Below are 22884 nucleotides of genomic sequence, written 5' to 3' on the forward strand. Positions count from 1 at the left end.
TGATATGCTCAGATTTGCACCCTAGAAATCTCACTCTGGTCAAGACCACAGGCTGGGAAGGAGAGATGTGAGCCACAGGTGTCTAGGAGGTGGACCAGCTGCATGGCATGAGGGGGACTCGGGGGTAACCATCAGTGGAGGCTGGTGCTATTCACCAAGGAGGGAGCAGGCTGGGGGGGCCGATGAGAAGCTCAGTTTCGGATTGATGTCCGCGGGCCACTGGGTAGATGGGTGCGGTGCTCGGGAGATAATGGCAGCTGGGGACAGGTGTGCAGGACTTGTCAGCACAGGGGTGTGTGGAGCCCCGGGAGTGGGCAAGACATCCAGGCTGTAAGTTCAGTGGGAAGGGGGAAGGCCTGGGACAGAAGGCGGGAAACCAGTGTTTGTGGGAGGAGAAGAGGAGAAAGGCTAAGAAGGAACGTGTGTGAAACCAGGATCAATAGAACAGATATTTGAGAAAATGATCATTTTAAATTCACAAAGAAAGTGATCTTGAGCTTCGTTCATAATTCTAAAGGAAGACGGCTCAGAAGTGTTGCACGATTCTGACTTCAGCAGCCCCTGGTCTCAGCTGTCATGTCCTCCTCTCAGAGGCGGCCTTGGCCGGCCAGCCAGCACCAGGACCCTGCCAGGAGCCAGGGGCCTCTTCTACCCACCAGCGTGGACCATAGCAGACAAGCCCAAAGCGCCCCAGAAACGACCTCCTGTTCATCCTGTACGTTTCTCTTGGGAGGGAAAGAACTGCTGGTCTTCTCCCACCCTCAGGGGTTAAATTAGACACGGGCGAGGGCTTTCATTGAGATGCAGGGCCCAGTGCTTCACAGAGTTCAGGTCCCTGAGTTCTCACAAAGAGGGCGGCAACCCCATCCTCCTGGGCACGTGTGACCTGTGCCTGGCCTTCTCAGCGCCCATCCATCTGAAGCTAAGCAATTGTGTGTGATTTCCCGCTGACCGTCCATCCCCGCCCCCGCCCCGACACCAGCCCCGGGAGGAAGGGACCGTGTCCCCAGTGCCCAGTGCAGGACTGGGCGAGCGGTCGGAGCGCCAGCCGAGTGTGCCGAATGGCCCAGCGCCATGCCCACGGCTGCAGAGAAGCCGGCTCTGTGGAGGGGGACACGTGGCCGGGATAGGGAGCCTCGTTCCCACGGGTTCCAGCGGCATCGGAGCGGCCCTGTCCTGGGTCAGCACTGCCCGATTTAAGCAGCCTGGCAGCCCTGCCGCCGCTGTTGGGGCTGTGCTCCAAGTCTCACACATTCGAAATTAATGGGAGGCAGCTGTGTCGGAGGGAAACGACTCAATCTGGAATCGCAAGACTTGCATTCCAGTCCAGCCTCGGCCTGGGCTGAGCTGGGAGCCCGTGGTCCAGTCTGCTCAGGCTCCGAGCCTCCGCGTCGTCCCTGGAGACCAGGATGACAACTGGCACGATCTGGGGCCATCGAGCACCGCCCTGAGCGTCTGAGGCGCAGCGCCCACTTTCGCCCGATTCCAAGGGGTTCTGTGTCGTTTGGTTTGTTTCCTGCGTGGGCTGAGAGCCTTGTTCTCAGGCCAGGGCCCTCCCTGGGTCTGCCAGAGCCCTGCGGCCCTCCGGGGCCTGGGGGCCCCTCTGCACAGAAAGTCTGTTTGTGTTGAAAGCCTTCTCTGGCCAGGTTTCATGGTGGAGCCTGGGAGCCCGTGACTTTTACATTCACACGCGTTCTTTGTTTCTCATACATGTAGCTCTTACGGGTCCTTACTGTGAGCCAGGCTCTATCTCACACTCACTCAGTTTGCCCCAGTTCATTTCCTTCTGAAAAATGGCATCCGATCACCCTTCAACTGTGGTGATGCCCAGACGCTTTCTCCTCAGAGCCAGAGGCCCAGATTCCCAGACTGCAGCAGGCAGCAGGTTCAAGTCTTGGTTCCTCTGCTTGACCTTGACGCTAACAGGCTACTAAGACAGGAGACTCCAAGGACAAAGTAGATGTGAACTCCAGGGGGAACTGGCTCCCTGGCTCTTGAGCCCCTCACTAGGAGTCCCTACCTACTCTGAGAATATAAGAGGGTAGAGAGGGGGTTCCTCGTCCCTCACTCGTGGGGGGCTCTCTCACTCTCATCGACCACGGTGAGGGGTCTCCAGGCCACTTGAGGAGCTTGCTCTATGTCCCCCGGCAGCTGGGAAACTCAGGGCACTCCCAGTGCCTCCCTCAGGCCTGGAGCTAACATGGCTGCAGCCAGAGGACAGCGGTGGCCACACTAGGGTTAGCTGTGCTCACAGGTCCATCGGTACCAGGACAGGTACGGCCTCCACGGACCAAGGTGGCCCCTGTGAGGAGAGCTGGCGTGGAGCTGAAGGCTTGAGGGGACCCCAAGCAGCAAGAAGCTGGCGGCGGGCACAGCCTGAGGGGCCATGCAGTGGCCCCTGGAATAAATCTGCATCTGCCTGGGCCAAGGGACCGGTGGAATCTCTGCAAAACCCATGAAAGTGCCGTGAGAGGAAGAAGCACCTAGAGTCGGCACTGTGCCCACACCATTCTTGGCACCCGGACCCTGCAGTTAGCCAGCCGAGGAAGGTGGAGACCCTGCGGTTAGCCAGCCGAGGAAGGTGGAGAAACGCCCAGGGAGGGAGAGCGGCCAATAGCCCTGCTCTCTCGTCACAGGTAGTCAGGCCCCAGCTGGGGCGAGGGAAGGAGAGTTAATGCCAAAGCAGGTTTGGAGTTCTACTCTTACATGGAACCAGCCTTCTAAGGACCACGTTGGGACAGCCTGCGACTCCAAGTGTCTGTGGGAAAGTCACAGATGTGCCAAAGTTGTCACCAGAGGCAGGGTGCTTCCTGCCCTGCACAGATGATGGGGACAGAGCCCAGAGCGCTCTGGGGCCCTCAGGTGCATCCTGCTTCTTCCACGTGTTGGGTACTGGTGACAACCAGTCCAGACCCCTGGGCTCAGCAACTGGCTCTGCCCCTTCCTCCAGGCATAAGATGGGGGGTGAGGGCGTGCACCCCAGCACCTTCACCTGTAGGATGGGGATGATACTGCACACACACACACACACCCCCTCACAGGGTAGGTGTGAGGCTCACCAAGCGAGCGCATGGGATGGGCTTAGTGCCTGGCAGAGAGTATACCCTCAGTACGTGTTAGCTGCCATTACTATTACGATTACTATTATTATCTTTGCACCCCTGTTTCCCTACCATGAACCAACTGGAGAGGTCTACCTGCCCTCTCCTTGGGCCTGGCAGGCCTTTGTGGACTGCCTTGACCTACAGGGTGTGGCAAAAGCAAGGCTATGTGACTTCCGAGGTGGGTCACACAGATGCCATGATGCTTTGGGGACATCCGCTTTCGGGGAGCAATGCCATGCAAGAGTTATGAGACTGCCATGCGGCAGGGGAGCCAGGCCACACGGGAGGCCACATGTATGTTCGTGTTCTGCTCCAGATAACCAGCCAGCACCACGCATGTCCAGATGGCTCCAGCCCCCAGCACCAAGTCCCTCTCAGACTTCAAGTCTTTCCAACTGAGACCCCAGATATCGTGGAGCAGAATTTGGACAGGCTGTTTCCTGTCCAGATTCCTGACCTGCAAATCTATGCATAGAATAAAATGGTCGCTTTGTGCCGCTAGGTCCTGGGCTGGCAGGTTATGCGGCCGTGGTACCTGGCGTGGCTGGTGAGTGGTGAGCTGGAGCTGAGGTGAGGGCACTCTGGCCCCCCATCCAGTGCTCTGTCGGCTGTGTCACGCTGTCCCTCCATCCGGTCAGCATCAGAGCCTGCCTGCGAGGGCCAGGAGCTAACATTCCTGAGTGGTAAGCGCGTGCCAGGCACTATCTAAGGGCTTTTGCGGCCCAGCCTCAGCCCTGTGAAGTAAGCCTACATGAAGTATTTATTCCTATTCCCATTTCACCAGTAAGAAAACCGAGGCTCAGAGGGACTACGCCAATTGCCCAAGGTCCCAGAGCTAGGAAGTGCAGGGGCCAGACCTTGCACTCAGGTCCACCCGACTCCAAAGCAGGGCTTTTACCCGCTGGGCCATAGAACAAGGAAGATGGAAAGGTGTGTCGGAGAGCAGTCCTGAAGGAAACTTGCGGCCCAGGGTGAGATTTTCCATGGACTTGCTTTGCTGCCAAGGAATCTTTAGAGAAAACCTGTCAGTTGGTTCAGCCACGTGGAGGTGGGGCTCCCGAGATCTGGAAATGTCTTCACCGGTTCCAAGGCACACACAAACATCGTTTGCCCTCTCTTGGGGTCAACGTTCTTTATGATTTTTTCTCTCCAGGAAAATATTAGTCCATTTATATAAACTAAACATTACATATGGGGGGGGGGAATGGAAGACGTGGCATTCCTGGCCTTTTTTCTCCCCAGACCAGAAACTGAGAAGGTTTCTCCACTTCCTTTCTCACAGTCTGTCCATCTGTCGGTGCAGAGCTGCTGGCACAGCTGCTCCCCAGGGGTGGAGAGTGGGGTGCAGGGGCATCGCAGTGACGGAGGGTGCAGCTGCAGCTCGGGGACCACCTCGACACCAACCGAGGCCCCGGAGACCCAAGCCCAGGGCTGCTCCTGATGCAGAGCCAGCATTTCCCCTGCGGAGCCAGCGAGCTGGCGGGACAAACGGGCGCAGCTGCAGAGAGGGGTCAGGGAGCTCCTGCTGGCCTCCTGGGGCTCCTGTGCCCCCCCTTCCCCTCACACCTTCTGATGCCTGCCTCCCCCACTGAGGCGTGAATGGAGCCCAGGAGGGCAGGTCTTCGCCGGGTTCCGCCGGGGCCCGGCTCACCGTCGGCCCTGGCACGTGAAGCCTCGAGTGAAGAGATGCCTCTTGGGGCCTCTCCTCGGCAGGTGTGGGGTGCCTGCTGGCTGGAAAGAGCCCAGAGCTGCAGCCCCAGCCCCCATCCCGAGGAGCCGAGGGAGGCTGCGTTCCTCCCACTCCTGGGCCTGCAAGAGGCACATTCCTGTCTCCGGATCTGGCCGGGCTCCTGTCACGCAGCCCAGTCTACCTGCCAGACGCAGAAGGCCTCCCTGGAGCTGCCCTCTGGTCCCGCCCCCCACGGGACCCCGCGGGTCCCCTCTGTCGTCTGGGGGTGGGAAGCCGGGACCACAGAGTGCGTCTGAAGCCTTCCAGACGCTCCCGGGCCCTCTGGTGATCAATGAAAACCTTAACATCCTGTTTCCAGGCTGGAGCCAGGGATTTGAAAAGTCAGTGCAGACGCTCCTGGGCCCCGGGGTCTGCCGGCCACACTGTGTGGAAACGCCGGCCTCAGCACTTTTCTGGGAGGAACGTGGAGTCAGCAGGCAGCCCGGGAACCAGGTGCCCACAGGGCCCCGCCAGGAGCCCAGAGACCAAGCGCCCCAGGTGCCGGGCTCTGGGACGGCCAGGCTGGTGGGGAAAGCAGACACAGAGGGACAAAGAAGCTGCAAGAGGGTATAACGCAAGATCGGAAAACTCTGGAAAAGGCCAGGTAGTGAATGTTTTAGGCTTTGCAGGCCGTGGGGTCTCTGTCCCAACCTCAGCTCTGCTGTCATAGCGAGCAAGCCGCCAACGTGCCCACAGCCGCGTGTGGCTGTGCTCCGATACAAACCAGGGTGGGCTGCGTTAGGGCCATGGTGTGTTCCTTGCCCCCAGTGTAACAGGGGGCCTGACCTGGGGGGCGGGGGGCTGGGTGGAGGAAAGGCTTCCGTGGGGCCATGATGTTTTGCTAAAACCTGAGGAGTGATTCAGGTGACAGAGGCAGAATCATAATATTGATAATAATATCATCATCCTAATAAAGTTACATTTGACAAGTGTGTTCCATGTGTCAGGGACTTGCTAAGTGTTTTACACACACATGACCTCAATAAATTTGCACAACTCTCTGCGGGAGGTATGATTATGCCCGCTTTACAGATGGAGAAATTGAGGCTTGGCGGGTATGTGGGGTGTTCTGTCTGACCCTTCAGATGCATTCTTCGCCCTGCTTGGTGCCCGTGGGAGGCTGACCCCCGAGAGGCATCTCTTGGCTCCCTCACCCAGGCCTCCAATTGGGTTTGGCCGATGGGAGGCTCTGGCAGCAGATGGGGTGGGAGGGCAGAGGAGAGAGAGGTCAGGGCATTTTTTTCTCCCCCCTCCTTCCTGCTTCACCCTCCGCTACCACAGCTCCTGCCAAGCTGACTGTCCTCTGCGACTCAGAGCTTGCCAGAGTCGGTAATATTTTTCCCCACCAGGTCCTTCAGCCTAGAGGCGCTGGGGGCCTCGCTATCCTTTGTGTGAAGTATTTATTCCTACTGCCATTTCACCTTCATTAAGTTTCTTCCTGTGAGTCATCCGGGGGCAATTCTGTTTCCTGCCAGGAGTTTCTGACTGATGCTTGAGGTTAGTTAACTTGCTGGCTTCTGGTTTCACATGGCTAATACACAACGGAGCAGGTGGAGGTGATGGGGGATGGGATGGAAGGAGAGTCCGGCTGAACCTTGAGGAGGCTGGACCGGCGGCTGGGTCCCAGCTCCAGTACTGGTTTCCAGCACAGGCAGGGGTCAAAAGTGAAAGCAACTCCTCCTTTCCGGCCCCGGGCTCAGCGAGTGGTCCAGTCCCGGAGACCCCCAACTAGCAGTGTTAGTTTTCTGCGTCTGGCTCCTGTCTCCAACCTGGGGCACTGGGAGATGAATCTTCCAGCATGTCTGGAGGGTAGAAAGTGTGGTGGTGGGCACTTGTTGGCACCTGGGGAAGGCCAGAGATGTATGTGGTCATCCTGTTAAGGTGTATTAACCAGATAGGGTGCAGAGGCCTCTTATTCAAACTGATTTGGAGGAGACTCAGAAGGGCAGAACACTTTGTATTTGAGCCCACTCTCCGGCTCCAGAATTCTGGCATTCTCTCCTGAAGAAATAGTCTTGAGTGGTTAGCATTTCCTATTGTTCCTTCTGTGGCCCGAAATGATTGCTTTAGAATCCTACTGCTACTTCCTACATCCCTCTGATGAAATCCCTGACCCCTGTCCACCCCCTACCCAAGGTCAGATGTAGCTGAGCGTCTGGAAGGAACACGGCCAACTGAGCGGGGGAAGGTTCTAGAACAGGGGCAGAGCTGAGAAGGCAGAGAAAGACCAGTGCCAGGAGCTTCCCTTCTGGTCACCTCTGCTGGTGGGTCATCTGCTACGTGTGGAAGGCAGTGGATGTGTGGGAGGAGACTGCAGAAGCTATTTTCATGTTAGGCTCATGGAACCCTGTGAAAATCAAGCTCAGGCCAGCACTCTGACTGTCTCTTGAGGTGTGGACAGCAGCACTCCCAAGGCTGTGTGGATCAACCAGCGTCTCCCTCTGCTAAGTTACTGTGGGACCCGCCCCCCACCAGGGGGGACTAGGGGCAGGGTCCAACCTGCACAATGGAGCCAGGAGAGGCTGGGAAAGGTAAGGAGCCTAGAGAAAACCCTCAGGGCAGAGGCCTTGTTTGGGGGGGCTAGTGGGAGGCTGCATACCCCACCTCTTGTGGCTCTGCGGTCCTGGGCCCAGCAGCACTGCTGCACTGGCCTGGCTCCAGAAAGGAGAAAGAGTGGCTTGAGACATCGACAGGCTGGGGGTGGCACGCCACCGGGCAGCAGACTGCGACAGCCACCCCCTCAGAAAAACACTCACTGCCTGTCAGACTCTACACTGCGCGCCTCCTGAATATCATTTCAATTTTGACATTCCAGCGACTCTGGGATGGACGACTTATTATCCCCATCTTATGGGTAAGGAAACTGAGGCCCAGAGGGCATGAAGTGGCTTGTCCAAGACTGCAGTGGCCTAGAACCCAGGTTGGTGTCACCCAAGCTCAAACCAGGAGGAGGAAATACAATCAGACCCCCGCCCCCAATCTGGTCCCTCCCCAGGCAGCAGCAGAGCTCAGTCCCAGTGACGAGAGGTGGCTGGAATACAGATAAAAGGAAACTGTCACAGACGTGACTCTGAAGCAGCTAACACCGCGTGCACACGTGGGCAGAGGGCTTTAAAGTATGACCCTGCCCGGGTGGCACAGCCCTGCAAGGTGAGAGCTAGTATCACCTCCATCTTGTGGATGAGGCCAGTGAGGATCAGAGAGGTAAAGTGACAAAGCTGGAAACGGCACAGCTTGGATTTGACTTCAAAGCCTGGGTCCCTAATCTCTAGGGAACACTGTCAATATGTCAATAAAACTGATGTCCGAGGAAGGCGAGCCGTCTGTGTGTGGTGGGAAATACCCCAGGCATCCCGCGCACCCTTCTGGGGCTTGTCAACCCGAGCCTGGCGGTAGGCCCGATGACAAGGGTCCAGGTGACCAGGAGAAGGTGCTGGGGTTTTCTCTACCCTGTGCATGCTCCCGGTTTGGGGTTCTGACCTTGCCTGTCTTAGGTCTCAGCCTCTTCCAGGGAGCCCCAGCCCAGAGGTGCCCCACAGGGGCCCCATGTGATCAGAAGCCTGGGCAGGCTGTGAGCAGGGACGCTGAGTCTGCCAGCCTGCAAACCGGACTCTAGCCTTTGGCTCCACAGGAAAGGCCAACCCTGGCAGCCACGTTAGGGCTACTGGAGAGTCTGCCCCCACTCGAGGTGGCTACGATACCTGCAAGATCTTCCTTGGAAGAGACTAGTCTCGGGGAGCTGCTTCCTGGTTCAATTCTGAGCGACAGTCTGAAAACAAAGATTTTCAAAAGATTAGATGGGCTCTGGTGTGTCAGGGGGTGGGGAGCGGAAGCTAACGTGCACGCTTGGAACTGAGAAGCTGGGCTGCTGTTAAGGGCTATTACAGTCACAGAACCCAGGAATACTCTGAGGTCTGCTCCAATCACAGCCACTTCCTTCCAAGGTCCCCAGGGGATTTCCATGACCAAAAAATAATGGTTAAGGAAGACACAGTAAACAGTGTTATCATGGCCCATCATCTGCCGGGCACAGATGTGTTCATTCTCAAGACAACGCTATGAACTAGGAACACCATGCCCGTCTTGTAGAGGAAGAAACTGAGGAGCATCAAAGTCAAGCAGCTTCCCCAAGATTCACAGGGCTAACAGGTGGCCGAGCAGGGGACCAGGGCTGTCTGACCCCAAACCCCAAACCAGGGTGTTTAATCATTAGACTGCACTCTCTCTCAGATGCCCCCAGAGAGCCATGACGCAATGGTTATTACTATTTTTTAAAAGCATCGATTAAGAACTTCTGGGTGAAAATGACAAGAGTGAAGCCGGCTGCCAGACTTCTCCCTCACCCAACAAAACGAACAAACAATTATAAAGGCTCAGGAGTAAAAGAACTCACCAGCTGCTACTCAGCAAGGGAGGGGGTATAAACTGAAGCCATGAACTTCAGAAACTTGTAGCCAAGAAAAGAAAAAGTGGATCCTGCAGTCTAACTGAGTCCTAACACGGTGCGGCTCCTATCCTGCCCTCTGAGACTTCTCGGTGGGTCTGAGCGAGAGTCCTTCCCTTTCCCTCTTCTGACTGGCTGCAGATTCTGGAGAGAAACGGATGGGCCAGGTGGATAGTGTAGGGAATACTCTGATGGAAACGAAGGCTCCATGGCGGTGGCGGGGGGATGATTCGACACCTGAGGGTATCCTTTTCTGGAATGGGATACAGCCCGAAACTAGGTGGAGGAAACCCTGCTGCAGGCCTTTCAATAGAGCCGCTGTCTCTAAAACAGACCGCTTGCTCCCTGCCTCCATAGAGCCTGAGCCCTGCGTCCCCCCGCCGCCTGCACGAGAGGGCAGAGACTGAGAAGCCCTGGGCCTCACAGCACAGCAGGAGGCAAACCAGCCCCTCTCACACAGGGCAGCAGGGTCAGACGTCGCCTCCCTTCATGAGAGCCGTGGAATATCCAGATGAAGCCTCTCACATCAAAGCAAGATGAAAAGAAACGGTGTGGCAAACTAGCAAACGTCCTCTCAGGAAAGAGAGAAAGAGGAAAGAAGAGAGCATTATCCAGATTGCCCAGCCCAGAAGGCAGCCCCAAGGAACACGAGGAAATCCCCCACGTCCTTTAGAACTTGGGCTGAATAAAACAAAACCTGAAAAATGAGATGAGAACACAAACGGGTAAGATGAAAGGGGAGATTGGAAACCTAGGGGAACAAATCAAGGACTGAAACAAGAGAGGACCGGAGGAATACCAGAGTAGAAACAGACCATCCCAGTGACTGTTGATGAAGAAGATGGAGATTATAGCCATTAGAAAGAAGCTGATGGATTTGGAAGGCAGAGCATCCAACATATGGATTCCTGGAACGCTGGAAAGAGAAAAGCCAAGAAGTGGCACAGAAGTAGTCAAAGATAGAAACCAAAAGAATTCCTCTGTAATGAACAAAGAGCATACCCTGTTCCAGGGAAACCTGGTACAGAACCCTCCACTCCGAGGCATTCCTCTTGTGAAGCTTTTGAACCTCAAGGAATTCTTCACCCACCAGGTAGACAAAACAAGTTGCTTATAAGAGGGAAAAACCAGACTGGCGTGAGATTCGTCTACAGCGGCATCCAGCGCCAGAAGGCAGTGGCGCAGGCTCTGCGTGTCCTGAGGGAGGGAAGCAAAGGAACCCAGCAAGTCAGATGCAAATGCTTTCATGAAAGAGATTGGAGGACTCTTTCGAAAGTGTAGGGCTTTTGTAAACCTACTTCATGACGAAACCCGGCTAAATAAGGGATTGATTTAAAATAAAGACTCCAGGAATGGAGAAGTGACAGGTGGTAAGAATCGAAAATGTTTCAAAACACGAAATAGTAGGAATTATGATTCCTGAACATGATGTGTATGTTATAAACTTGGATGACGTAGAAATAAGAAGATAACTCACAAGGATTTGGAAGATGGTGCAGTGGAGGTGAAGGAGGGGGGAGCTTGCTAACGATCTCATCTTTCATGACCAGAGTCAACGGACCCTGCTTACCATGGAAATCTAGTTAAAACAGAACTTAGGCACTCCAACCTCTTCATGTTTTTCCTGACCTCTTTTGTTAATCTTAGAAGGCCCTTTTAGGAAATAATATCTCTTGTGGTGGAGAAATATTTATTTGAAGAGCAGCAATTCCTTATGTTTTATTTCAGTTCCTTTTTCTGGTTAAATTAAAGTAAATACTTTTAATTAAAAATAGCAAGTGTGGTATAATCCAATTTTAATAAATTCTATTCTTGCATCCATCCATCTATCCATCTTTCTCCATATATATATATATATATATATATATATATATATATATATATATATGTACTTTCTATGCATAGAAAAATGTCCAAAATAATGTTCACTTGATGCCAACAGTCAGGCTTTCTAAGTGGTAGGAATTTGGGTAATTTTTCTTAAATAAAATAAAATAGACTAAAGGCCGAGGAAAACAAAGCACTGGTTGGGCTCCTTGGCCCAACGTCTCCAAAGCAGGTCGGGGCAACGTCATTAAGGTAAGAGCTAAGCCTGCGTCCTCTGGGGTGGAGACCAAGTCTCGGGGGGGGGGGGTGAGTTGGGCCAGGGAGTGTGGGACACTCAAGCAGAGTCACAAGCCCTGTGTGTCCCGTGTCACTCAGAGCCAGGGTCTTCCTGGGAAGGGACCCCCTCAGTGGTCTGGGCACGGGGCGAGAACGCAGCCTTCCTCCCTGGGTTTGTCCACTTGGACCACAACAAAGGGCCTTTGTGAAATCCAGGCATTAGGTGCTGGGGGTGTTCAACGTCCTTCAGAATGGAAGGCGTTATTACTCACAATCTGCAGCTTGTCCAAGGATTATCTCACGGCCAGAAGTATTTATAGACCATTTTTCTCCTTAAAGGATATTAGTGTTAATGAAAAACTACTGTCTCCTTAACCGCATTATTGGCACATGAATGGAAAGTATTACCCCAGATCCTAAGTGGGAATAATTTCCCACTCCGGGGTACTCTTTTCAGGAACAGCAAATGCTTTGTAAGTAAAAATGAGCAATTTGTGGCAAACGTAATTTTAATGGTAATCTCTGGCCTTTATTTATTGCTGTTATGATTATGTAACAGATCAAAATTTATTATATTCTATTTTAACAATACATTGTACAATAACAACTGAAGACATTATGTTTATGTTCCTAAAGATAGCCAATCATTAGAACCATGTGGGGAGCTTTGAAAAAAAACAAATTTCCAGACCCTGCCCCCCCCCAACACACACACACACCTGGATGGCTAGAAGGCTTCCTAGGTGTCTCTGATCCACAGCCAGGGCTGAGATCCACTCCTGCAGAGGTGGCAGGTGAAAAACCTTGAACAGCCATTCCCAAGGTCTTGGTGAGTGAAAAGGGGTAACCTGGGGTGTCTCTAGTGGCCACAGTTCTCTACAGTTTCCAGTGACTTTGACAAAGACCAAATCATCAAGTTGATCAAATTTTTAGACACAAAACTAGAAGAGATTTAAAAATATATTGGATAGCAGGATTCAAAGGAATCATGCATGGTTTACTGGAAGCAACCAGTAAGATGAGACTTAAAAGAATACATGTAAAGTTGACGTTTAGGGGGGAAAATGATCAGTTACAAGACGGCTGAGACTTGCCTCCATCATATATCAGGCCATGTGAAAAGTCCTGAGGCTCTTAGCTGACCTCAAGCTCAAAGTGAGCCAAGAAGACATCCAATCAATACGGCAGACAGACCCAACGTGGAAAAACTTCCTTCTCCCTCTAAATACATAGATATGTTGGATAAATTCCCAGCTGCCACAAATGAAGAAAGAACTGAAAGCCAGAGCAGGTGAGTGGAAGATGAGGCCAAAGGGCCCACAGGGGTCTTCATGGGAACTGGGCCTATTCCATACGGGCTGCATGGGATGGAGACGGGGCCTCAGCCAGCGCCAGATGGCAAGAGTCCAGCAGCAAGCTGGGGCCCCAGGGAGCTGCCTCGTGCCTGAAACAGGCTCTCGGAGAACTCTGTTTGGCAGCCTGGAGATGTGGCTAGAAAGCTGTCCTTCCGCTCGGCGCCGAGTGGGGGGAGTCACTCCTGAGAACCTGGAGCACTAAGCCTGCACCACACGCAGCTGTGAAGCCCAAATTCACTCACGCTGCGCACTAGAAAAAGCCACGCTGAGAAAGTTGACGGAACACCCTCCTTGGTCCGGTGGCGCCTGTGCTGAGGCGGGTGGGAGGAGATGCTCAGCAGCCCTGCTGCGGGCTCTGTGGGGTCAGAGGTCACCTTATGCACACGTGCTGAGGGCGAGGTGCCGGTGCTGCTGCAGTGACCTCCCGCAAGCCCTGCAGGGGGCCGGGGGCACTTACTTGTAGTTGTCGTCTTCCACAAACTTCTGGAGCTCTTCAATGTAGCGCACGGACTTCAGGTACTTCTGCACGTGGGGCAGGGTTGTGAGGTGGTCTGGAGGAGGAGGACAAAACCCAGAGGCTTCAGTCTCTCCCCATCCCCAGGCCCCCCATGAGAAGCTCCTTAGGGACTGAGACATATATTCAGTCTTTCAACAGTTGCTGATGATCCCTTAGGCCGGGCCTGTGCTGGGCCCAGAGGGGTCCCTCAGGAAGTGCCCCCCAGATGGCGGGGCCACAGACACCACACCCTGAGGTCACCACAGTTCCTTGGCTGGGGAAAGATGGGTCTTGGGGGAAAGATGGCCTCCAGCGAGGTGTGTGTGCCGTAAAACAGGTCTCCACTGGAGTAACTGGCCAAGGCTCCCACGCTTTGCCCAACCCCATGTGACAAGAATGCAAGAAAGAATGAACCCCATCCAGCCTGGTGTGCAGGCCCAACCCAGATCCTGGCACAGCCTGAGAGTCTTGCCCACGGGCTGGAGCTGCTGCACCCTGAGAGGAAAGGGAAGGGCCTAGACGCTTGAGCACCTGTGCTGTGCCAGGCTCTGCACCCGGGGATTTCTAGAAGCCATCTACCTCAACCTTTGCACCTGCCTCATTTCAGGGAGTAAGATGTCAACTGCACACAGGAGGAAGCCATGGCGACTTGCCAGGTCACATTGCTGAGAAGTTTTGACCCCAGGTCGCCTGCGGCCTCGGCCACACTGCCCTGTCTCTCTGTCCCGGGGTGACTGACGTCAGGTGCACTCCCCAGACCGTCACAGTCACTGCACTCTTTCTGAGGGGGCCGTAAACCCTCCCTGATGCTCTCTGCCATTCGTTCCCCACAGGGTGGGACAGACCAGTTAAGGAGAGAGATTTAGGCAGTGGAGGACGCTGTGGAGAGGAGCGGAGAGAGGGCAGGGAAGGGCCCTCGCTTTCCCGGGGTGGGGGGGTGCATCCGGGTGCCACGAGGAGCCCCTGATGTCTCTGCCTCGTAACTGTGAGATTCTCAGCAGGTCATTCTCTTTCTCTACGGCCTTGGTGTTCTCGTCTCTGAAATGGGGATAATGACCCCTGCTTCACAGAACTGACGACGGGGAAGGCGCAGGGGAACATAATGGTAGTAAGAGTGAGCATTTCCTGAGCTCTAATGAAATGCTGGGGCGGGCTAAGGGCTCTGCACAGTCATGTCCCCATCTTTACTATGAGAAAAGTTCAGACTTAGACAGGACAAAATGACTTTTCAGGAGGTGGAGCCAAGACGTGAACCCACATCTGTCTGACCCCAAAGCTGTGTATGTAATTGCTCTGCTGGCCAGCAGGACCAGTGTCGAGGTCCTTGAGTGGAAAGGGCACTGGGAACACAGTCCCCTCCCTGTTCCTCTGGGCAGAAGGAGAGCGGGCCTGGAAGTGCGGGCGCTTGTAGGGGCGGCACTCATGAGCGGAACTTTTGCCTGTGTGGGCCCCCCTGCAGTGGCCTTACCACATGGAGGCTGTTGGTTTCTCCCACCCTACGTGCTGGAGGTGGTGTTGGTCTCTTCCTTGTCCCGCTTTGCTGCTTCCAGACTTTTACTCCCCCCCGTCCTGTGATAACCTGCTCCAAGGAGGCACACTCCTGCAGCTCGGCCACCCTCCCCCTCTTCTCTGCTGACTTCTGCCGCCTGGCGCCCTGGTCACTCAGGCCCATTCCTGGAGGACCGGGGCACCCGGCTCACAGTCAAGCCCCATCCCCCAACGTCCACATGGATGGCCCATCGGCATTGCCAACAACACCTCCTCCAACCATCTCAGACGCCCACCATCACGGTCACCCTTTGGATCTGGTCACACGTGTGGCAGAGCCTGGCCAGTTGTTGATCAAGTCATTTCCCGGTTCCCTCTAGGCCCGCAGCTACGTTGCATTCCTGGCCTCCCTCGGCAGAAGTGATGAGCACCACGTGCAAGTCTGGTCCATAAATCCCACTCTGGTATGATTCTCTCTCCTTCTGCATCTGCCAGCTGGATGTAGAGGTCAGTGGAGGACTCGGGGCCATGGGACATGGCAGAGCCGCAAGATAGCGGAGCCCAAGTACCTGAATCTGCTCGGAGGAGAGCCACCCAGGAGCTGCCCACAAAGCTCTTCATGAATGAAGGACCTGGGCTCTGCCACTCATTGGACGTGTGACCTCAGACAAGTGACTACACTGTTTTCAGCCTCAGTTTCCTCATCTGTGATACAGAGATGGTAACATCTAGTTTGCACAGTCTCTGAAGATCAAACATGCTTATAAAGGATCCAGAACGTGTTTGATACTCAAGATATCAAAATGAAGAGCTTTGTGGGGACTACCTGTTTTCTAGAGCTTTCTCACTGATAAGGTGCTGGACCCAAATTTCGGTGATGTAAGATTTCACAATTCCAACAACCAGGGGTACTAACCGTAGCTGCAGGAAACTTGTAAATCCGCAATTATTCGAAGAATATTGTTCATCTGATTGGATCTTTGTTCGTTTTCCATGATGCTGCCTGAGGCAGGATATGCAGAATCAATGTAGATTAAATCCAGAAGATAGATGCCTAAAATTAAGGAAGATATTTAATGATGGTAGGTGTTCACCATGAATCAGAAGAAAATGGCACAAAACAGAACTGCTGTGCTAGGAGGTATAGGGTGACATGGAAAAATGCGGTATGATTTGGACTTCATTTCCAATCCTGACTACTAACTTTTCACATAGACTGCTCAACTTTAAATCAAACATCTGAGCAACAACCAAAATGAATGTTGGCAAGATTTTAGCATTTCTAGTTCATACACTCTCCAGCAACAAGGGTTATTACCTGTAACCCAGCTGGAAAATAACAGGACATGAAAGGGATGAATGAATACTTGTGTTTTTTACCAACCACTGCAGTTTAATAGGTCTAAGGTGCCATATCCAGGAGAACACTGTCTGAATTCAGTTTTTCATTTATTCACTTAGCTGTGTGTCTATTTGTTTATCTATCTGTCCATGTATACACATACACACACCCCAAATCATAAATTAAAGAACAAAAGAAGAAGTCGAAAAAGCAACAGTCCTTGGTACAAAGAACTAAGGCTAGACAGAGATTTCTGCTGAGGGTGCTTAATAAGAAAATAACATGTGATATGAAAACATTGCTGTGATAGGCCAGTGCGGAGCCTCAGCATGGCCTCATGGCATCACCCCAGGGGGAATTCGGGACAAGCCACCTGGCCAGGGATGAGAAAACAGGACTGGCTGTGTGGTGTGGCCCAGCTGACTGGCTTGCTGCAGGGCCACACTTTAGTCTCTCTGGAGATGTGCATGTACAACGGGTGGCATATCCTTCCAGCAGCCCCCCATGAGTACCGCCACTATACCGTAATATTGGTAGGGTTGAGCAGGAGCAGTGATGTAAAGCAGAATTTAAGGCAGAAAACATTGAACAAGGCAAAGAGGAGTGATTGATATTAATGAAAGGCACAGTGGATTGAGAAGATCTAATGATTACTAACTTCTATGCATAAAGCAACATTGCACCAAAATATACAAAGCAAAAAAGTGCCAAAAATGAAAAGTGGATTCAAGAAAGCCACAAACATGGAGGGGGCCTTTGGTATGTCTCTTGGAGAATTTGTGTGTGTGTGTGTGCACACATATGTATGTACATACAAAAATATACACATATACATACATGCATCTACAGATATACATATGTATGTGTCCATATATAAATGTAGTATTTAAGTAACAAAATTAACAAGCTTGGTGTTATATAAATAAAAATATAATTCTTTTAAAATACTCATGGAATGCTTACAAACACTGATTATATGCTAGTCTATAAAAAAAAGCTCAATAAGCTCCAAAAAGTAAATGTCATATTATCTGCTCTCTTTGACCTTACAGTACATCTAGGATTTAACAATAAATATAGAAAAAATTCTAACTGTTTGTTAAACACACACACACACACACAAACACACACACACTCATAAGCAACTCTCAGGTCAAAGAAAAAACAAAAAAATCTAAAATAAGAAATCTATTCAAAGACAATGACAATAAGAACACTACATATCAAAATTTATGGGATCAGACCAAAGTGGTAATCAGAGGAAAATTTATAGCCTTGAAAGTTTACTATTAAACTACTAAGAATGATAACAAATGTAATTAACCAGGTACTTAATATTAAAGTTGTAGGTTTTTTGCATGGCTGGACAAGCACTGCACTGACTTACACATTCATTATGTTATTTGTTCCTATAAAACCCATCTTACAGAGGAGGAAAAGGAAATGCACAGAGGATGTTTAACTCGCTCCAGGTCACATAGCCGGTAAATGATGGGGATGGGAGCTGAACCCAAGCCTGCCTCCGCAGAGTACATGCTTCCTGCCATCGCAGTGGACTGCTGGTGCTGGATACCATGAGTCATTCGTCTGCTTTTAAAATAGCTACACATTTTTACGGGAAACTGTTAATCACAGAAACATATGCTAGCACTTCTCATAGGAATCATTTCCACTTCCCTTCTTTTTAGTGGCACCATGTTTCCAAATTTTTAAAAATTAGAAGTCATTTACCTTGTATAGAAGCTCCAAGTTTGTAACATTTAAGTCCACAGATTTATTATTTCTTGACTTTGTTTTTCCTCTCCCCTCTTAAAAACGTAACTCGGCTACCTCCCCAAGGATTCAGCAATGGCAATCCCGAAAATCCCATTAACGCTTCAACCACAACAAAAAGTACCCCCTAGTGCTGAGCGTGAGGTGAGGGGATAAGGGACACGAGGCAGCTTTGTTCCAGAGGCCAACATTGTGCAGACCCGAACGCAGCTGGCTCTGAGCAGCAGAGTGAAGCTCAGCCCGGGAGCAGGGACACGGAGGAGCAGGATATGGGAAATGGGAGAGAACTGATGCTTCCTGGGATTTGCTACAAGACGGGAACCTCCCCCTCTCCTGTGATCCTCCCATCGAACCCATGGGGAGGTTGACGAGAAAACTGAAGTTCAGAGAGATTAAGAAATGAGCCTGAGGCCTCACAGCGAGTGTGTTGGATTTGAACCCAGGTCTGTCTGGCTCCAGTGCCTGTTCCGACCCACTCACTGGACATGAGAAACACACAAGGAATTAGTCGCCTTTTCTCAAATAACACCCTCGGCATGGAAGGCTCACCCTCTGCTGCCCTGTGAGGACCGGGGCTGCCCCTCTGCATCCTCTCAGGTCCTGGCTCTGCAAACAGAGGCCGGGAGAAGCTCGCCTTCGAAGGGGCCGAACACCATTTCCACCCCAGCTGCTGCCTGCCCCCTCGGGGCATGGGGAGCTCACTATTTCATAAGAGCAAACCCCACTGTAGAGTGTCCATCACCCTCCTCCACAAAACACCTATCTGCTCCCCTGACCTGAGAGTCCAGGCCAGGGCCACCACATGTGAGGATGGAGGGGACCTCCCAAAGGAGGCCTCCTGGCCCTGGCGGCCGGGGCAGACCCCAAGCCTCAGCAACACCTGGACAGAATTCCCATATGAACAGCCTGTCCCTCCCAAAGCAGCAAATCTACAGGTAATACTGCACAAATCCAGGGAAGTCTTCTCAGTATTGTCATTAGCCTATAACTGGGAATATTTAAAAGCCTAAACCGTGATGAAATCATCAGAATAGCCACCTCCCACTTGTACTGGGCCAGTGCAGCGCGAAGCCTGACACACAGCACTCACCACAGCCACCATTAGATACTTATTGGCCTCGTTCATGTATGTACTGTCTGATTCCCCCATCAGACTTTATTAAAACCCCTCTGAGGAGGAAATGTCCTGTTCCACAAGCTCAACCCCAGCGGCTGGAACAGAGCACACAGGAGCTGCTTGGTGAACGTTAGTTGAAAGAAGGAAGGTATGAATGAAGGCATACTTTGGTCCACAAAATAACCTTACAAAGTACATCATTACCCTCATTTCGGAGCTGAAGAAAGAGACACTGAGAGTCAAGTGATGATTATAGTAAGACTGAGCACTTACTGTGTTCCAGGTCCTAAACTAAGAGCTTTGCCCTGTTTGTTGATTTGCCATAACCATGCTGTTATCAGGGAGGTTTTATCTCTACTTTACAGAGGAAGAAGCTGAAGCTGAGACCGCTGCATCGCTTGTCTGAGGTCACACAGCTGGGAAGTGGCAGAGGCAAGATTTGAACACAGGTCAGTCCAGGCTGCCATACTGTCAAGTCCTTCTTTGACCCCAGCCAGATCCCCTGGAGCCTGGCAGCCGGTGAGGCAGGATGGGGCACAGCTCACCCCACAGGCATCCAGGCCATGGCTCTCCCTGCCTGACACCCCCTTGGGGTCAACACTCTCCAGGAGGGCTGACGACTACACGGTGGCTGCATCGTCCACCTCCTCCCCGCGGCCTCCCTGGCACCCATCGTGACACATCTGTCCCAGGTCCCATCGTCAGCAGGCCCACCATGGCCTGGGGGCCCTGCCAGCTCTGCCCCGTGACACACAGCTGTGGTGGAAGTGGGAGAGCGTGGGGCTTGGACCCAGGAGACTTGGAACACTGGCTCTGCCGCCTACCAGCTGGGTGGCCTCAGGCAAGCCTTTTTGCCTCCTGGGACCTGTGTTTCCTTGCCTGTGACTGGGGATAATGATGGTGATTGTGAAGTCTCCCGGCCCAGGGCCTGGACCACTGAGGTGCCCGTGAAGCTGAGCTGACCCCGAGCCTGGCTCCATGGCGAGGCCCCACTTGGAACTGGAGCGGGATGCCCGTGGGAGAGACGCACCCAGCCGGGTTTGCCATAACTGTGGATGGCGCCCAGATACTGACCATGTGCGGCCACCTACCTCAGACGACCAGCTCTGGGAGCTTCCATCTGGATTGAGACAGCACAGCTGGGATGTCTCAGCTCCCTTCCTTTTATACAGCGTTACTGCGGCAAAAGACACTGTGTTGTTGGCCTTGTCAAGACGGACAATAACGGGACCAGCTACTGGTCCTGGCGGCTGTGAGGCTGAGCAGTGCCAGGGGCTGGGGCTAGACTGGGAGGTGCAGACGCATTGGAGGAAGCAACTGTAATAGTAACAGCCACTGTCTGCGACAGGAGAGGCTGGCCTTGCTTGGACCACAGCATCCTCACCGCAACTGGCACAGCACAGTAGGTGTTCTCATTTCTTCATTTTACAGATTAGGCAATGGAAGCTTACAGAGCAAAAGTGACTCATCTAAGACCGCACAAGCTACAAGTGGGGGAATCAGGATTTGAATTCATGCCCGCCTGACCCCAAAGATTTGGGACAGAGAGCAGTGCTGAAATCTGGGGGCTGGGAGTCCTGGCTGGCACAGGGACGAGGGTGCCAGAGTCAGAGCTGGGGCTGCGAGGACCCCTCCTGTGGCCTGCCACCCACCCGAGGACACGGCTGGCAGCCGGCGTCCACTCTGTGGCTTGCCTGCCTGCAGACTCAACCTCCTGTGAGATGGACAGCTACCCAGAACATGTTCTGTTCCCTCCTGCCACACCCCACACAGGGCCTGGTGACACTGCTGTGGCTGCAACAGGGGTGCCAACCAGCCTGCCATGGTGAGGCAGAGAGCCCCGGGGCCGGGGATGAGCAGCCCTCCGCTGGCTCTGCTGTGGATGCCTCCCCAGCTGGGTTGGTCCCAAGCCCAGGGGCATGTGGCCAAACCTTCTTCCTGACAGTGAATCCAGGCCCCCCGCCAGGGGTGTCCACAAGACACCCTGGCCCTGAGGAGGGAGTGTCAGGCTGACAAAGGAGGTGCTCTCCTGAACAGACCCTTCTCTTAAGCTGAGGGACACCAGGCTCCGTGGTGCAGAGCCTGCTTGAAGCTGGGCGCTCCCAGTCTCCCAGAGCCAAAGCCCGCGGCTGGCACCGGGCTTCACCGCCAGCCCAGAAACTCACTGCTCTCTTGTTTCTCCCATCGCCACCCGTCTCACTTCCATCCCGAGTCTGGTTTTGGTTTTTCTCACACAGCTATCTATTTAATAAGGAAAATTCTGCTGTATTGAGGGGAAAAAACCCTCCACAGCATAAAAATATGCCACATTTCCATCTTACGCTTTCCATTTTCTTTCTCTCTTTCTTTTAAAGTTTGAGATGAAAGACTTTTTTCCCATGTTCTCCTGCTCTGCTTTGAAAAGATCACTTTCAAACTTCAGAAATGAGGAGTGCTGGCACCCGGAACTATACTTGTGTGGTTTGATCACATAAACTGTCCTGATAAATTCCAAATGAAATAACAGAGCAGCAGCTCATTAGGGTTTTGTTTTTGTTTTTGTTTTTGTTTTTTATGAGAGCACAAAGTGATGCCATCAACTGCAGAAGGAGATCTCAGTGGGCGGCTCACGCTCCCTGTCTGAGGCAGAAGACTGAGTGTTAATTAGTGCTCGTTAATTAGTATCAGTTGTGTAAAACATGGACTTAGAACAAATCCTCATCTAAAGAATATTCCTCAAGTGAAATGTGTTGGAAGCTGGCTGACATTGAGACAAACGTTTCCCAGGTCTGCAGAAAGGGGGCAGGGCCAGGCAGTCACATGTCAGGTGGTCAGAGACCATGTTTCTTAGAGGAGCACATGGCCTCCTGTTTTTCTTGGTGTTGGGGCCCGTGAATCACAAAGGCACGTGAACAAAGCCTTGCAGCCCACAGAGAATCTCCTCTGGCTCCCCGAGGTCAAATGAGGACACAACCACAGATTCCCACCCCCCCCCGCCCCCGCCCTGGGGATTACCTGGTAATCTACAGGGGCAATGGAATGGCCTACTGTTTGCAAAGGTTCTCCTAAGAGCTGTGGGATTGTGTAGCATGTGCTGGTATTCTGACCAGCAGTAAGAAAGAGCGTAAGGAGAGGGCATTAATCTGGTGATTATTATTCGGCTTGTTTTGTGCTAGACACTGTGCTAAGTAAATTACACGTACTATCTAATTTAATCCTTCAACAATTCTATTGGCAGTAGAGAAGAAACGTACTTTTCGTCTGCCTAACATCTATTCCCAATTTTTTATTTTAATTTTTTTTATTCCCAATTCTTTTGGAAACAGCCTTCACTTTTCCTTTGGGGGAAACCATACCTCCCATACTTGTAACCCATGTGGTTTTGGTAGGTCTGAAGCAATTTCATTCCATCCCCTGACCCAGCGGTAAAAACAAATTTTAAAAACGAACCATTTGGGAATGGGAAGAAACACTCCAAAAAATTCAGAGATGAAAGAAGGAATTAAAATCACAAACTATCTACATATAGGATGCAATCAAAATCACGTAACTCTGTTCAGAGAAAAATTCATAGTCTCAAATGCTTATATTAATAATTAAGAAAGATAAAAAAGAAATGAACTTAGTGTTCATTATAGAGAACTAAAAAGAACAAAAGAAAGTAGGAGAAAGCATTAAAAATATAAAATCAGAACTATTTATAACTGCAGAGTGATAAATAAAACTGAAAGTTGGTTCTTTGAAAAAGTCAATAAAGTAGACAATCCTTTGGTATGTATGATGGAGGAAAAAACAAAAGAAAGGTAAAAACACAGATGTGCATTGTTAGGGATGAGAGAAGGGATATGATTTCAAATATGGAGAAGTTAAAATAGTAGTATGTGCAATTTTTATGCCAACATATTTGAAAATGTAGATGAAATGTGTGCTTACTAGGAAAATCTATCTTCCCAA

At 52.0% G+C, this 22884-nt stretch overlaps 1 protein-coding gene across 18 annotated transcripts in view; it reads right to left on the reverse strand.

Annotated features, from left to right (window-relative positions):
* Nucleotides 1-22884, reverse strand: part of RALGPS1 (Ral GEF with PH domain and SH3 binding motif 1) — a 282278-nt gene that overhangs the window by 34353 nt on the left and 225041 nt on the right. For all 18 annotated transcript variants that reach the window (XM_061199913.1, XM_061199909.1, XM_061199908.1 and 15 more), the window contains 3 exons: nucleotides 15636-15773; nucleotides 13193-13286; nucleotides 8535-8602 (listed from right to left, as the gene is read on the reverse strand). In XM_061199913.1, coding sequence (XP_061055896.1) covers nucleotides 8535-8602; nucleotides 13193-13286; nucleotides 15636-15773 — 300 coding nt within the window. The remainder of the gene's footprint in view (nucleotides 1-8534; nucleotides 8603-13192; nucleotides 13287-15635; nucleotides 15774-22884) is intronic.

Source organism: Eubalaena glacialis, chromosome 9 (genome assembly GCF_028564815.1).
Source record: "Eubalaena glacialis isolate mEubGla1 chromosome 9, mEubGla1.1.hap2.+ XY, whole genome shotgun sequence".
In the NCBI taxonomy this organism is placed as follows: Eukaryota; Metazoa; Chordata; class Mammalia; order Artiodactyla; family Balaenidae; genus Eubalaena; species Eubalaena glacialis.